The sequence below is a fragment of the Neopelma chrysocephalum genome, unplaced genomic scaffold (assembly GCF_003984885.1).
Source record: "Neopelma chrysocephalum unplaced genomic scaffold, ASM398488v2 Primary Assembly neopelma1_97102, whole genome shotgun sequence".
Lineage (NCBI taxonomy): Eukaryota > Metazoa > Chordata > Aves > Passeriformes > Pipridae > Neopelma > Neopelma chrysocephalum.
In genome coordinates, this window is record NW_020925744.1 from 1,499,778 (window position 1) to 1,516,523 (window position 16,746).

Sequence of the window (16,746 nt, forward strand, 5' to 3'; positions counted from 1 at the left end):
GCAAAATAAATGGTAACTCACAGCCTAGGAGTGGAGAAAAGGGGTTTACCCAATAAAGAACTGAATTACAGAAACAGCAGGAGGAGCTGGGAGGTCTGACTATCTGTTTGCCATTTGTGAGCAAAAGCTTTATTACTCTGCTGCATTTCAGATCACTAATAGCTGCCTATCTGACCTGTGACAACCAGTTTTATTTTTATGCAAAAGTACACTTAAAAAATATAAATTTAAACAGAGAAAACATTATGGGGTAAGTTTTTCCCATCTCTTAATGGATCTTCATACTAAGAAAAATATTCCAGCAGGGAGAATGGGGAATATTCAGAGTTTTAAGATTTGGGGAGTAGAATCCTACATTTGCTAGTCATATTAAACCATATGTTGTCAAGCTATCCTTTCTCAGGATGTTTATATATAATATAAAAATTAAAAAAAAAACAAACAAAAACCACAAAAAACCACCGGTAGCTTACTTTTACATATGGCATCAGTAAAAACCAGCGGTTTTCATGTAGCACTTTGCATTTTTACCTCTTTGCTCAGCTTGAATCAATTCAATTTTCTGTCACTATCTTAGGACTGCCTTAGGTCATGTAATCATGTTAACATAAGGGAAATCACGTTAATATAATGGACCAAAATATTACTGTCAGATACTCATGGGTTTCTTTACATTAATTTTATTAGACATCTTGCAACAAAGAAAAAATGTCAAACAAACATGCAATTCAGAGGTCATTTTAACAGGCAAATATTTTCTGCTTTTCAGTGTAAGTGCTGTATTTGAATGAACACTTCCTTTTAAAACAATATGCCTTCAGATTTGTTTTGCTGCTGCAGTTGTGAGACCACTACATTTTTCTTCTGTGTGGAAACTGACCTTTACAAAATACCTGTTGCTCAATAGCATTTACCTTTTTTGACTTTCAGGCCATTTGCGTTTCTTTATTCTTACAGCCCATCTATGATTGCTCATGCATCCTATGGCACAGCTGTCTGTGCGTCAGACCCCTCTCTCTTCCCTAAACCAACTTCTCTTTAAGCCACTAATCAAATCTCTGCAGAACATCTCTTCGCACTCCAAATGTCTTGCTGAGGTTATGTATTGACAGAGATACTTCTCATCCCATTCACTGGAGTTAGCAGTAGCAGGTACAATTATTTCATCTCTTCTTATAATCCAGAGAATGAAAGAGTAAGAATGCCATTTGAATGCAGATAACTCTCATGACAGTCAGACATGTTACAAATATGCTGCTAAGGCAGATTCGCACATTGTAAAATTAAAACAAATCGAAACCCTCCAGAGTTTGGAATGAATATCTAAGATGCTGTTAGATGAAAAAATTTGTGTTCTGCAAACAAGCTAACTGCAATTCCTGCCATAGGCCAGTACATTTTCTGCCTGTCAGAAAGACTTGCCTGGAACATGAATGGAGTTTCCCTGAGCACTTCCAATGGCCAAAATTCCTCTTTTAACCTCTTCCAGCACCTGCCCCTCTTCTCAAATGTTACATCCATGCCACACAAAGCAAAGCTGCTGGTGATTTTCAAAGCTGCCCATCTTGATTTTTTGCCTATCCTAACAGTTTATATTATTACACAAACATGTGCTGTCACTTCTGATAGCACATGCTCAGCCGGAGCAGTTCCAGGCTTAGGTGTAGAAAGTAACTATTCATGTTGATATCTGTCAGGTTCTGTGCTGTCCCATCAAGCATGGGCAGTTACTTAAATCTTAAATTAAAACTTGAATTCCATACAAAGTTATCAACCTGGAATACAATTCACAAGTACCAGAGTATAATAGTCCTCATCTATTTCCCCATTTCTTAATTTTGCAGCACAAAATTAAATATTGACAGTTATCCTTACCTGCTACTAAGTACTCCCCTGTTCCTCACTTAATCAATCAATCTTTCCATTCATTCCAAGTGCTGGGCAAATGATTTATCAAAATGACAGTAACGAAGCACTTAGTTCTAAAAGCCCAAGTATTTACTTCTAAGTGATGATGAAGAAAAAAAATGTTAGCACTCAAGAAGTCTTTAGAATCCAAAATCTTCACAGCCTCTGTAGAAACTCCAGTGTTTTTCCATTACAGAGCATGGCAGAAACTCCTCTTTACATACCATTACTCTCTCACAGAATTGAAGAAAATGCGTCAGACTTTCCACTGAGTTAAACTGGACAGAAGAGCCTGTTGGAAATGAATGCAAATGATAACGGAGTGTTTACTGGAGTAATGGAAAGCAATCATTGGCACTATTTTCTAAAAAGGTGTTTGTTATTTGTTAGACCATGTAATCATTAGTGTTCCCTAAAAATCTGTAACATATCCTAGGATTCTTGTGGGGAAAGACTTGGGACATCTTACCAGTATCTCTCACCCACATCCAGCCTTCAGCGAGAAGACAAGGGCCATATTAGACCTTCTGGTGCCCAGGCTGAAAAGTTAACCAGATACTTCCAGTTACATAACAGGAAAATGCAGTTTTTCTTTGGTACTGATGGAATTTCACATATTATGTCTACAAAGAGGTACACTTGGTGTACTTCCCTAAATTGAGGAATCTCGCAGGGAATACCCATCCTACAGTCCTGAGAGGACTATATAAAAAGGAATCATACACTCGTAGAGAAGAAATTGCAGGACTGAATAACGGATGTTTGCAATATTTAAATATCTGCTGGACTGAATTAACTATTGCAATGAACATATTTAAGGCACTCGTGTCAGTACAAAAAATGAACCTTTTAAAACTGTTACAAATCATTCACAAAGTAACATTGTAAATATCCAGCAGCAGGAAATGTTACAAGGCATTTCTCCCTAACAGCACAGACTCCAAAAGGCACTTGCAACTGCAGATTTCAGCATTACTTGCTTTTGTTTATCTTTCATCCTCACTTTCTCCCTTCAGCACCCTTGCACAAAGTAACAGAGTTGCTGAGCTGCCACAACCAGCCCAGCACAGAAACTGCCAGTGAGGGCAGAACTGTCACACATAGCAGGCGGTATCAAGAGAGGGAAGACTGTCATTAAAGTAGGGATGTCTTCTGATTAAAAAAACCAATAAAAAAACCAAACAACAAGCCACATCAAGAAGGTGTCCAAACAACATTCAAGTGTCTCAATAAGCAAAACAGGGTACATATTTCAGGAATATTAGATCAGTCAAGATAAATCCTTGTCAAAGTGCAGAGAAAACATATTTGAAGTGTCATTAGTTGGCCATTTAGTTTGCACTTATTTCTGGGCTCCCATGTGCCACCCCAAGAGTCTCTTTCTCTGCTGCTACGGTTTTCCATTTGTGTCACCTACACCGCTTCCAAAAAACAAAATATATTTGCTGAACTGATAACATTGGTAGAAGAAGTCAGTGCTAAAACAAACAGTGTAGCTTGTAGGTGTTAAGACCTTCTAACTCCATGCCTTGATAATTATTACCCTGCCATACCCTGAATCCCAGGAGCTCACCACCCAAAGCAGTGAAGCAGAAAATTGCTATTAGAAGCGAAAGGTCTGTGTTCAGAAATGCAAACAGGGAGTTTATGTGTGTGGATGTTCCACACCCATGACATCCACAGCAAAACTTCTGACTCCAGTGAGGACAGGACTCCATTTGGTGTCTTACACCATCCGTGCATCTTCAGTACCCTCAGCCACAGCATAGTACATAATGGAACAAAGTGTATGATCTCATGTCTGGGGTATATTTAAGTATGACTGATACTTAAATATAATACTGAAACATAGGCAGGCTGCACACAAGTCCCATGCAAGAAGTTACATCACAAACCCTCCTCACACATTCTTTACCACTTGTGAAGCAGCTGTCAGTTGCACCAGAAGAAGACAACTTATACACTCATCTAGAAGTGATGTTTCAAAGGGCACAAACAGGAATGTTTGGACAGAAAATAAAAAAACAGTTTTAAGAACAACTTCAGGTTAAAATAATCTTAAAAGTATGCCTGGGAATTTTTCTTATAAAAGAAACTGGTAGAAACTGAGATGAAACATTGTCATTAATTCTGAGTCTGTACTGCGGTGACATGACAGGCATGACTTCAACCTGCTTTGGTTTGTTCAGAATAAGCTTTTTCATTCTCAAATCTCTACATTTTGTATACAAGCAGAGGGAAAATTCGTAGCACAGCCTGAATTTAACATCATGTTTTGAGATATCATAATTGGAGAAAAGACATTCCTTTCTTACTTTAGAAATGCTCTTTGGAAATGTTCCACATTGATTTAACTTACTTACTAAAAATTCTCAACTCAAACATGAAAGTGTAAGAGAGATATGACCAATTAGATCTATTGAAGTAACTTTTTTCTTTAGCAGTTGACAGCTCATTGATTCCTTTGGGTTAAATTTATGTTTTACTTATCAGATTAATATTTTGTAAATTAAGTATCAGTATTCTACTGTAAATACTTTACCTGAGTGAATAATTAAAATATCTAATCTCTATAACCTCTGTTTTTCAATAATTTAGGTAACAGTCAACAAGCTACCAAAGCCACAGTAATTTATATTTCTTAAAGCTGCTTTCCTCAATTCTGACATCAATGTTTGATATCAAAATTTCTACATCCATAGACAGTATTTCTTCCCCAGTAAGGATGAATCAGTATTTTAGTCCCTGTGTTTCTTCCTCTATATTCTGACACAGATTACTAATGTCCTTCCCATTTTTCTTTCTCAATTTTTTCTCCCCTTTCTCTTTCTCTTTCCTATTATTTTTTATCATCTAATACCCACTTTGATGTTTCCTTCCTCCGTTTCGCTGATTGTTAACTCTCAGACCCTTACGAAAGACTGGCAGTGTCCAGGCTGTAAGCAGCAGAGAAATGTTGCTATACTGTTATCCAAGACTCAGTGGCCCCGCTACACAGTTTTCTGTCATCTTCATGAACTACAAGATAAAGTATCAACATTAGAATGAGCTTTTTTTCCCCAAAAATATGTGAAAAACACATGTTGTCTCTTGGCAGCTTTTCCATCCTGCTTATCAACAGTTTTTCTGTCTCTGAAGGCATCTATTTTAGTTCAACAGTTTTGAAACAGAATCACAGAATCAAGTAGGTTGGAAAAGACCTCTGAGATCACTGAGTCCAATCTATGACCTAACACCACCTCATCTACTAGACCATGGCACTAAGTGCCATGTCCAGTCTCTTCTTATATACCTCCAGGGATGGTGACTCCACCATCACCCTGGGCAGCCCGTTCCAATGTCTGATCACTCTCTCTGTGAAGAAAATCCTCCTAATGTCTAACCTAAACCTCCCCTCACACAGCTTAAGACTGTGCCCTCTTGTCCTACTGCTGTTGCCTGGGAGAAGAGACCAACCCCCACCTGGCTACAATCTCCTTTCAGGGAGTTGTAGAGAGTGATGGGATCTCCCCTGAGCCTCCTCTTCCCCAGGCTAAACAACCCCAGCTCCCTCAGCCTCTCCTCATAGTACTTGTGCTCCAGTCCCTTCCCCAGCCTCGTTGCCCTTCTTTGGACACATTCCAGCACCTCAGTGTTCTTCCTGAACGGAGTGGCCCGGAACTGGACACAGTACTCGAAGTGTGGCCTCACCAGTGCTGAGTACAGGGGAAGAATCACTGCCCTGGTCCTGTTGGCCACACTGTTCCTGATACCAGGATGCCACTGGCCTTCTTGGCCACCTGGGCACACAGCTGGCTCATATTCAGCTGCTGTCAGTCAGTACTCCCAGGTCCCTTTCTGCCTGGCTGCTCTCTAGCCACTCTGTTTCCAGCTTGTAGCACTGCATGGGGTTGTTGTGGCCAAAGTGCAAGACCAAGCACTCAGCCTTGTTGAACCCCATACTGCTGGATTCAGCCCATTTATCCAGTCTGTCCAGGTCCCTCTGCAGATCCCTCCTGCCTTCTAGCAGATCAACACTCCCCCCCAGCTTGGTGTCATCTGCAAATTTCTAAGGGTAGACTCGATCCCCTCACCCAAGTTTTCAACTTTTGTTTCCATTTTGTTGCATCTCTACAAGACCTAGTTCTCTGGGGTTGCTAAGAATCCAAAAATTGTATTTAAGGAGGATTCCCATTAATGTGCAACTACGTGAATATCAGACCATCTCCAGTTGCATAGAGGTTAGTCAGCAAAGACTGTCACTTCAGTCCAGAGTCACCATTTTCTGATCATTAAAACAGCTCCTGAAAGATTATATCTTGAAAATCCCACTAGTATCTTCCTTACTTTTCCCAAGCAAGAAAGTGCTGGGAGTATCCAGAGACGCGGTTATGCATTTTATAACTATTTTACTTGGGGAAATTATTTGTAAAAGGAATTTAAATGCCTTTGGAGTTTAAGCAACATATTTGAGTAAATTTAAAGGCATCAGTAAATCCAGTTTAAATACTTCTGTAAAACAGGTAACCATTATTATAACATCTGAGGAAAGATGATCTCATTTGCAGTATTTGGCAAAGTCACAGGAGATTTTATTCTTCTGACTCAAAAGGATCTGGTTCAGCACAGCTAGTCTAGACATGGTCTACAGATGCATAAGCAAAGAGAAGATCTAAGAACAACACACTTAAAGGTGACAGCCTTTGATCTAGAGTGCCACAAGGGAGTATTTATAAAACAAAAATCTATTTTTAAGTGCTTTCAAGTTTCTTGGGCCCTATCCACACTCCTCTCAAGAACTTAGAGAAGACCAGTCCCAATAGGCATTGTCTATTCAGACCAAACAAGGTCTTAGAAATGACAGCCAGCAATTCACATAACATTTCTGGGCCCTCTGACTCTTAAAAAAAGGTTTCTACTAAATTGATGCACAAGAACTCTGCCCATGTTAGTAGTAATTTGAAAATAACTTCTCTTTCTCAATCTCTTTCAGCTGATCGAGACCTGACATTTTAGAAAAAGAGATGTGTGTGAACAGATTGAATCGTAAGACTAGACCTTTCTCCAACAAAATACGTTTTCCCAGTAGTTTAATATTTTTTCCCCCTGAATGCTTTAGCTTTTCTCCAGGTCTCCCCACAGTTCTTGATTCACTTCACATGATATCAATTCTTTTTTCCTCCTGTAAATGCTAGAGTCCAAGGTCTCTGTCCTTACAAACCAATTAGTAAGGAGTGATCTTTTTCTAACATTAAGATCAACCATGTCAGTCAGACACCTGAAGTTAGGGTGGTGTCCATCCACTACAAGATACAGGTCAGCAGGGATTTTGTCAATTGCACTGTGATTCTCTTTGGCTATCCCCATCCCGATTCTGAAAGTACCTTTTCCCCAAGAATTAATTTATGAAGCAACCGTAAATTACACACACTGCATTTTTTGAATTAGTAATTATAACCCTTTGAAAAAAAGTCAAAGGGTATTTATAGCATCATTATAATAAAGAAATCATTTTAGTTCGGAAGCTACCTAATGGACTTTAATGACCAGATAATTCATGGAACAGCTGTAACAGTGCCAGAAGGATGTAGAGCACCTTCTGATAGTACCTTAGCCTACATTTTTTTCCCTTCACATATCAGACATGAGTCACTGTGGATGATCTAAAAGTTCAGTTCATCATTTTCCTATAACTGGAATTTGTATAGTAATAATGTGGAATTTAGTTCATACTTTCACAATTCACTATTCTATTCTGTTGCTTCTAGATAAAATGCTACATTTGAGAAAGAAACATTTCCCTTTTCACTCAGTAAAGGATAGTATTCCTCAGAAGTTCATTTTTCCTTTTTGTCCTCCAGTGAGATTGGCAAAAATAATGTCACAAAGCAGAAAAAAAATTAGGTGTTTAGAATCATTCTTCTTTCAAAGTATTTAATAACTGTGGCCTTTCTTGTTGCACTCTGTATCTGCATGGGAAAAGGACGTGCAGGTATGATTAAAGATTAAGTATTCATGCCTTTTATTCTAAAGCATCGCTTTCAAGGTTTACGCTGAAATCTCTAATTATTTTATGTTTCATTTGGCAGAAAATATTATTCCTACAAAAGGACTTAGAGATGGTATACTTTTTCAAAAGATATACTTTTTCTGTTTCTAAACATCTGAAGAATGTAAAATAGTAATATTAAAAAAAAAAGCTTTCTTTAAAGCATTGCCCAGATAAGTGATATGAAGTGATATGAATACCTTATTTTCCATTAAACTTCTGCCTACATCACAATCTCATACAGTAACTGGTTTTTATCTTCTTCTAGGTATCCTTGGGCCCGTTACCCAGTAACAAATACTTGTATATGACACATTCTGAATCATTATTCTTTAGGAACCTTGGATTGGTATATTAAGATATTGTTAAGTTTTTCACTTAACAATGGGAGGAAGTCAAGTCCTCCAGTGTACTGCAGAAGTCCACCGATGTTTCAATTACCTCTCAGAGAAACAAGATATCAATTTAAATCTCAGTGACTCTTGCCTTCTTTGATACAGATATGATTTTTTCCTCAAAAGGTGAGAGGTATAATTGACATACATGCAAATATCAACTGAGAAACGTAAACAGCCTCCCACAGAAGAATCTATATTCAAGACTAAATTTATAAAGAAATAAAATATAATAAGTATTTTTAAAATAAAACAGCTGATTCCATTTTTCTCACACAAATATTTTTACACAGTTGTCTAGATGGCCTTTCAGTTTCTCCATTAAATCAATCACTCTACTTCAATATCAAATTGCAAGTTCAACAACAACAAACTAGTACCTTCTATTAAAAGGGACAGAGATTGCTTTAATATGATTCCTAGGAGCCTACTTCTTGGTATGACTAGCAGGGTGCAGGTTTCCAGCATATGTTTCTTTCTTTTTAAACTTATTGATTTATCGTTGTAGACTTGATTATACAATGATTCACTTGTATAATCATTTGGAAGGAAAATGCTTCTCTAAAATTATTTCTAACCACTTTAAGAAACCTGAATTTAATGTGCCAAGATAGTGCATAAGAAGCAGTTCCAGGGCTAAACCTGGGTAATTAAAAACACAATATTTTAAAATTCTTGCAGTTTATAGAAGACTGAGATGCAGACTGGAAGAAATGGAAGAAAAAGCATAAATCAAACTTCAGCCCAGGTTAGAACAGCCACCTGTAGAAAAACCAACAGCTCATGTTTTTCAAGCACTGGCAAATCTACAGTGGCTGTAACTCATTTGCTGAGTTTTATGTACAGCCTCAGAACAACTCATAGAGCCTTCTCCTAGGCTGTTATCATGTGGTGATTAAAAGACCGAATTGTTTTGTTTAGAAGCTTTGTTGTAACTTTGTTAAAAGTCACTGAAAAAAAGATAGAAGTATGATATAATCTGAACACTCACCAAGGTAAAATCATCAGGTAGTCTCCTAAATGCTTTAATTTCACATTACCAGTACAGTGTCAAAAAAGTCCTTCCTCTCTGTTTCAAGCAAAGCAGCAGCTGAAGGCAGTGCCTCTTGAAGCTTGCTGTGTATCACGCTGCCTTTTGTTTATTGCTTTCAAAAGTAAGATAAGAAAAGATAAATGTGTTCTAGGAAGATTATCTACAACAGTTCTGTTTGCCTTAGTCTTCTCTCAGTCTCCATAGGACCACCAAAGCAGATGAAAACATCATAGTGCAGCTGATGAATTAAGAAGATGGGTCAGTTATCAAAGGATTATTTTTTACAACTTGTTTCACAAAGTAAAAAGGCCAGAAAGCCAGTGTTCAAAGCACTTGACTAGGAGTCAGTTTAGGTACTCTTAGGCAGTTTTCTTAAGGAAACATGGTTTCTGTATCAACAAAAAGGGGCAATGGTTGCAAGTTTTAACAAGCATGATTCCAGCTACATTCACTGGGAAAAAAATCACCATGAGCACATGAATATGCTGTACAGTCATATTATGGAATGCTCATCCTTGAAAATATTCAGAATTTGACTGGACAAGGCACTGAGCAACCTTATCTAACTTGGAAACTGGTCCTACTTTGAATAGAGGGTTGGACTAAAGATCTCCACAAGTCCCATTGAAACTACATTAGCCTGTGATTCTGTGCAATCGCACTGTCACCCAGTTATTTCTGAAGTGATTTGCCAGTTTCAGTTTCAGAAAAATCTAACTTACAGGTAAGAAAGACAGATTAAATTCTTAGAATTGGCTTCCATGACATGTAGTCCTTGATAGCTGTTTCTTTTTCCCCCCTTTCTCCCCCTCCACAAGTTTTTGGCCATCTAAAAAGTGATTTTTATTTGGCTCTTGCTGGCCACATAATTCAGTTCTGAGTCAGTCATGTGACATACTACCTTCTAACCTGCTGGAAGTCAAACAACAGCAGACAGAGGATTTTGGAAAGGAAGAGTGTGCAGATGAAGAAAGCCTATACCTCAGTCATGGTATGCAAAGGTACTGGAAAATACAGCTTGGTAAATTCTGCAGGCAGAACTGTGTCCTTCTCAGTAAAGTAAGTAAGCACCTAAAGCAACTGCCTTGAACTTTACAGTACTGGAAAATACTTTTAAATATTTTGTCTACGAGCCACAAAGAAGAGAAAAAAGTGTAATAGTTGCGCCTTGAAATACCTCTGAGCTTGAAAAATATTATGGATGCAAAAAATTTGGATTCCAGAAGGCAGAGAAATCAAAACTGAGATGGTGGTTAAATATTTTAAGCCTTATACTGCATTTTAAGCAGCTTTTTTTCCTTCAATTATCAGGGTAATTATGGTCAGTATAAACAAAAATTTATATATGGAACGACATTTGTGTAAATTTCCAATTTACTATTTTTTATTATATTATGAAACTTTAATTTTGCATGATCTCCACTGGCTGCTATGGTTACTTTTGCTACAAAATTACTCTACACTCTTGCTGTAACAGTTTCCACACAGGACTGAGCACTCAAGGACCATACATGCTACAAGAGCATCATTTTGGTAAGCAGAACTAGTAGATATCATTCTGAAAACATGAATGTGGCTGTTAATTTGTTCAGCAGAGAAACATAACTCCCATGAGACATTACTTTTCAATTCATATCATAGGGCAGTTCAATTTGGGCTTTTTATATATAAATCTGGAACAATTTACTACACAATCTGGTTTTTGTAACTTTAAAAACCACCTTCCTCCAAATATTCTGCTCTGGCCTTTCTAAGTTTGAAAAATTAAAAAAAAAACACCACAAAAAAACCACCACCACCAACAAAAACAACAACCAAAAAAGAAAACCAAACACCACAAAACAAACAAAATAAACATGTGGGATAACAAAGCATTTTCTGCAGAGGTTTGTCAACCCTGGGGTAAACTTCATCCTTTGCAAGGTAGTTGCAGGGCCTATGTACAGAAGCATAAAGAATTGCTTTAAAGCGTGGATACACTTTCAGTTTGCAATGACTGACAAAGTTTAGGCCCTTCACTTCTGGTTTCTGCCCTACTGCCTCCCAGAACAGACCTCACGCGGCACTGTTTCCCACTTCAGTGGAGTGTTACCTGACACCGGGGTTTGAGCGGGGTTTGACTTTGCACTTTAGTCAATCAGGATCGTCTCTCTGTAGTGTAACCACAAGCAGTACAGAAAAAGGTACCAAGTCCAAGTACAGTAAGCACTGTTCAAATTGTACAAATATTACACATAGGGTTTAATGTGTAATCAACATAAAAATGTGAAACTGAAAACACAACGTTACAAGTTCAGTCAACTACACAAAGATCAGAGCATGTTTAGGAACATTTCCACATCTTCCTTTAAATTAGATTACATGAGATTATTTAGCAATGCTTATGTATCGTATTTCTCCACCTAAATCCAGAAGACATTTGGCTTTGCTCTTATTTTGCAAAGACATTTAACTGAGTACTCAAAATGATAAGGCGTTATTTTGTTAACCACATCAAAATAGCAAAATGTTTCTAATTTGGACACAGGAGAGTCAACCATACTGAGTTCTGAAAAAACCATTGTTGGGTCATTTAGATGAATCCAACCCATCAGCAGCGTCATCCTTTTTCTCCAGCACTCCTTCCCTCCCACACACTGATCGGTTCCATGCTACCTACTTTCTTTTTCCTTTCACACCTCTTGCACAGTCCTTGCATCCACCATTAGCTTTTTAGACAGTTAAAAGAACACTTACTCATAAATTCCCTGTCAACAGCTGCTTCTCTTTCAGCACACAGCAAAGTTTTCACAACTTCTCTTTGGGGCAAGGATGGGGTGTCTGGATGCATATTGCTCAGGTCAAAGCTCCCAAGAGGCTGAGCAATGGAGACAGTACTAAAACTCTGATGGTGCTGGCTGTGGTTGCTGGAGCCCCTTGTGATAAAATTCTTTCCTGAGAGCATAAAGCGATACTTTTGTTCTAAGAACAAAAAGTAACACTTAACACTGGTGCTTTAATGCGCAGAGCAGATATGTTTTTTATTTTTCTTAACTTTTTTCTCTAAATTTTCACTTAGCCTTACACCACTTAACATACGTAAGGGCAGACTTTCCTTTGCTCCTTTGCAACCCAGTTGTTGCTGCTGTAAGATGATTGACGGATTCTTTTTTTAAAAAATATATGCCTTCCTTGGCAAAATTACTGGACGCCACATGAATTTAACTTGAAAAGTAGCCTACTAAATAAATGAGTTTGTTGCTTGCCTCAAGGAAAACAGAAACATACCATATCACATGATACCCATACCATGATCACAGCAAAACTATTCTTACTTGCTTTCAAGAAAACTTACTGAGTTGAGCTGTTCATTTCATGCTCATACCTCAAATAACACTAACACAGACCTTCTGAAACAGCTCCTATGGTTTAGACATTAAGAAATTACCCAGATACCCATGAAGACACTCTCTATTCTCTACAACTTCGGGGTCTTTCATGAACTGAAGTTGAATAAGAGCTGTTCTAATCTTTCCAGGTTGAAAGATTGGTTATTAAATGCATTAATGGTTATTAAAGGCATAATAGGATTGCCAGAGCACAAGAATTGGACTAGCTGTTTTCCAAAGACTGCCTTCCTGAAATAGCACCCTTCAAAATGAATGTGCATATCACACCTACTGTAACAACTGGATAACCTTTTATTTTAAGCCACTTTTCTGGATTTTCAATATGAAATACTTAACATCAACATGTACTCTGCAACTGATATCTGCTTCTGAATCCTTGTTATTCTTGGTCATTTTTAGCAAACATTATCTCGTCATTACACGTATCAGAAAGCACAGAGGAATAAATTCCAAGTCATATAATAACTGTTTCCTCTGCTTTCCTATATACAGATAGTCTAAAAGTACTGTTTATTTGCTTAATGTTTAGTCCTCACTCAGACTTGAATATAGTAATTCCCGCTTTCTGCTAGCATGACCCTGGAACAGACCAAAGACTCAGTCTCAAAGAAGGGATGTAAACTGAATTTTAGTCAGGATTCAGATGACCAATTCCAAAACCGCAATATTTAATACTGTTCACTTTTTTTGCACTAACACTCCTAAGGTACCTAAAAGTCTGCTGCTGTACAAACCTTCAAGCACCTTATTAATCTCAACCAAGCTGAGATTATGATTGATTTCTTATGCTGGCAGGAACAGAACAGCAACTCCAACTGTCTTGCCTAGGGGCCTTGATTTCGTAGATGTTCTTAAGACACACTTCTTAAACTGGGCTTGGTAGCTGCTTCATTGGTAGCTGCTTCTTTCTGTTACAAAATGGCTAGATGCAGCCACTGCAAGTATCATTGTCTTCCCACTTCTCTACACCCTTCATACAGTATCCCAATGAACACTGAGCTAAGATACGGGAAGCTGGAAGGACAGTGAAGGAGGGGTATTTAAAAGAATAGCATTCCCCTCCAAAATCACTCAAATTACAGACTCCAGTCTTCTTTCTTAACAATGCTCTGGGATGCACAGAAAAAAAATCAAATTCATTAACACAGTGAGAAAAACAAAAGTTTGATTTTTTACAAAACCAGCATTAACTTCTACTATATAATACACAAAGGCTTCAAGTATATTAGAAAGATAAAGAGTGCCTGGGAATGCGTCCAAGCAAGCAGCACGGAATAGTTCACATCCACACCAGCAAAGTTTCCTCTGCTTTTGAGCAGGCTGGCTGCAGGCAAAGTGCCTCTTGTGAACAGTGCTTGGAACAAGCTAACTCCTGAACTGGGCCTGGAAACCATTTGAGAGTTGCCAAATGACCACAACTGTTCTCACAATACAACAGTCCAGGTTAGTCCTTTCCTCAAACTATTTAAGGCACTGTTTAACTTCCTACTATATATCTGGCCATCTGAAACGGAACTGAAACTGAGAACACTCTGGCTTTCCCTTCCTCAATTTCTCACCTAGGGCTAATTACACATCACAAAAAACAACTTCTTAAAGTACTCTTTTCCAGATTACTCTGGACTATTTGGGAAAAAACACTCTCTGCCCTTTAGCCTGATTTTCGTTTGTCAATAGTATTTTTTGAATAAATGGATTTCTCAGTTCTAGAAGTTACAATGTTTATCACAAATATTCTGCAAGAGGAATAATTTAGAAGAACTAGTGAAATTTTCAAAAGCCTATTAAAAAGTTAGAAAACTAAACCCATTTTAAAGTCATTTACACCTGGTATAAACTGAAGTTACTGAAGCAAGGCAAACTCAACTCATCATCTGGATGGTCTTAGCTTGAAGAAGATACCAGTAGAACATGGTAGTTTGAATATCAAATTAGTTATTTTGAATTATTATATTTTAATTTATTTTTTAAGAACAGACTAAACCTGGTATCTCAGTTCACATGAAATGAATGCAAAATCTCATCCAATTAACAGCACCAATCCCAAAAGCCCCCAACCTTTTTGGATTCCAAGTACAACTGGCTGTCAAAGGGACTTGGGTTTCCCTGAGAACACATTACTTATCAAGTAATTAACTATTCTCTTCACACAACAAATTTATGGAAGAAAAAAAGTGTACTTCTTTCGGGTTCATGTATAAGTTCTAGCACTACTTATATTTCAAACCCAACATCTGTGACAATCATGTACCCTAGAAAAAGCAATCGGAAAGCAATAGAGGAATTTTGAGATTTTAGTTCTTTAGAAATCACTTTCTGATGCTTTCAGTCATGGTGAATATTAGATTTTAAGTGGTACGTACCCAAAGGCTCTCCTTCCCATGTTGGTAACTCCAGGTCACTGGAAACTGACACTTCATCAACAATAAATTTTGACAATTCTGTCCCAAGATATGTAACCTGCACAAAGAAATCTAAATGGATAACTCATTGATTGAATTAGTGGGGGTTTTTTTTGATAAGTGTAAAAATTTCACTTTTCTTATAAAATGGAGTTTATGCACTTATCAGTCTAATTTGTGTCTGCCAAGATTAAGGAGGAATTCTGCTAATTTGAGTTCTAAATGAAAGAAAAAAAAACAACCACAAGCACAATACAGTCCATGTGCAAATCCCTCTAAATTCTGCCAGTATTTTTGCAACATTTGTCTGTGACACCCCGACATTTCATAAGCTTGCTCCTTTTTATTTAAACTACCTTTCAGCTTTTTCTATCTCTCTGAATCATTATTAAAAGGAGTGTTTTCAAATACATTAATGGCAACAGGCAGTTTAAAAATAACACGGGCCTATTACAGGATGAGGACAGTCAACTCACAAACAGGGACAGAGACAAGCCAGGGGTGTTTAACACTTTCTTTGCCTTTATCTTCAACACGGAATACACATCAAAGAGCTCTCAGTGCCCTGAGCTGGAGGACCATGACTGTGAGAACGATCAACTCCCAGTCAACCTTGAAATTTTGAGGAATCTGCTTCTCCAGCTGAATCCCTGCAAATCTATAGGGCCCGATGGGATTCATCCCAGAATCCTCAAAGAGCTGGCTGATATCATTGCAAAACCTCTCTCAGTGATTTTTGAGTGGTCTTGGGGTTCTGCAGAGGTCCCAGCTGACCGGAAGCTGGTGAACACTGTCCCAGTTTCCAAGAAGGGCAAGAAGGAGGACCGTGGAAACTATAGGCCTGTCAGTCTAACTTCAGTGCCTGGTTAAGTTATGGAGATTATTCTGGGAAGTACTGAAAAAAACCTGAAAGACAACAAAGTCATTGGTCACAGCCAGCACAGCTTCATGAGAGGAAAGTCCTGCTTATCAAACCCAATTTCCTTTTATGACAAGATAACCCTCTGAGTTCATCAAGGGAAGCCAGCTGATGTAACCTTTCTGGATTTCAGCAAAGCTTTCAATACTGTCTCTTGCAGGATCCTTCTGGACAAAATGTCCACAGCTGGATAAACATATCATGTGGTGGGTGAGCAATTACAGGGTAATAGTGAATGGGGTAACATCAGACTTGTGACCTGTCACTAGTGGGGTTCCACAGGGCTCAATCTTAGTGTCAGTGCTCTTCAACATCTTCATAAATTACTTGGACAGAGGACTGGAAGGGATACTAAGAAAGTTTGCAGATGATGCAAAACTGGGAGGAGATTCCGACTCCCTTGAAGGCAGGGAGACCTGAGGACTGGGCAATCACCAACCATATGAAGTTCAAAAAGGGAAAGTGCCAGATTCTGCACCTGGGACAGGGCAACCCTGGATGTACAGACAGACTGGGGAATGAGATGCTGGAAAGCAGTGTCGGGGAAAGGGACCTGGGGGTCCTGGTTGAGGACAAGTTGAATATGAGTCAGCAGTGCCCTGGCAGCCAGGACGGCCAATAATGTCCTGAGGGGCATCAGGCAAAGCATCCCCAGTCGGTCGAGGGAGGGCA

At 38.3% G+C, this 16,746-nt stretch overlaps 1 protein-coding gene across 12 annotated transcripts in view; it reads right to left on the minus strand.

Moving 5' to 3' along the window:
- Positions 1 to 668: 668 nt before the first annotated feature.
- The window catches only part of ANKRD31 (ankyrin repeat domain 31), a 62,596-nt gene continuing 46,518 nt past the window's right edge, over positions 669 to 16,746 (minus strand). For 9 of the 12 annotated variants that reach the window (XM_027671541.1, XM_027671547.1, XM_027671540.1 and 6 more), the window contains 3 exons: positions 15,117 to 15,213; positions 12,101 to 12,298; positions 669 to 2,200 (listed from right to left, as the gene is read on the minus strand). In XM_027671541.1, the coding sequence (XP_027527342.1) occupies positions 2,049 to 2,200; positions 12,101 to 12,298; positions 15,117 to 15,213 (447 nt within the window). In that variant the 3' untranslated portion in view covers positions 669 to 2,048. The remainder of the gene's footprint in view (positions 2,201 to 12,100; positions 12,299 to 15,116; positions 15,214 to 16,746) is intronic. The other 3 variants (XM_027671545.1, XM_027671549.1, XM_027671551.1) reach the window with 2 other exon arrangements.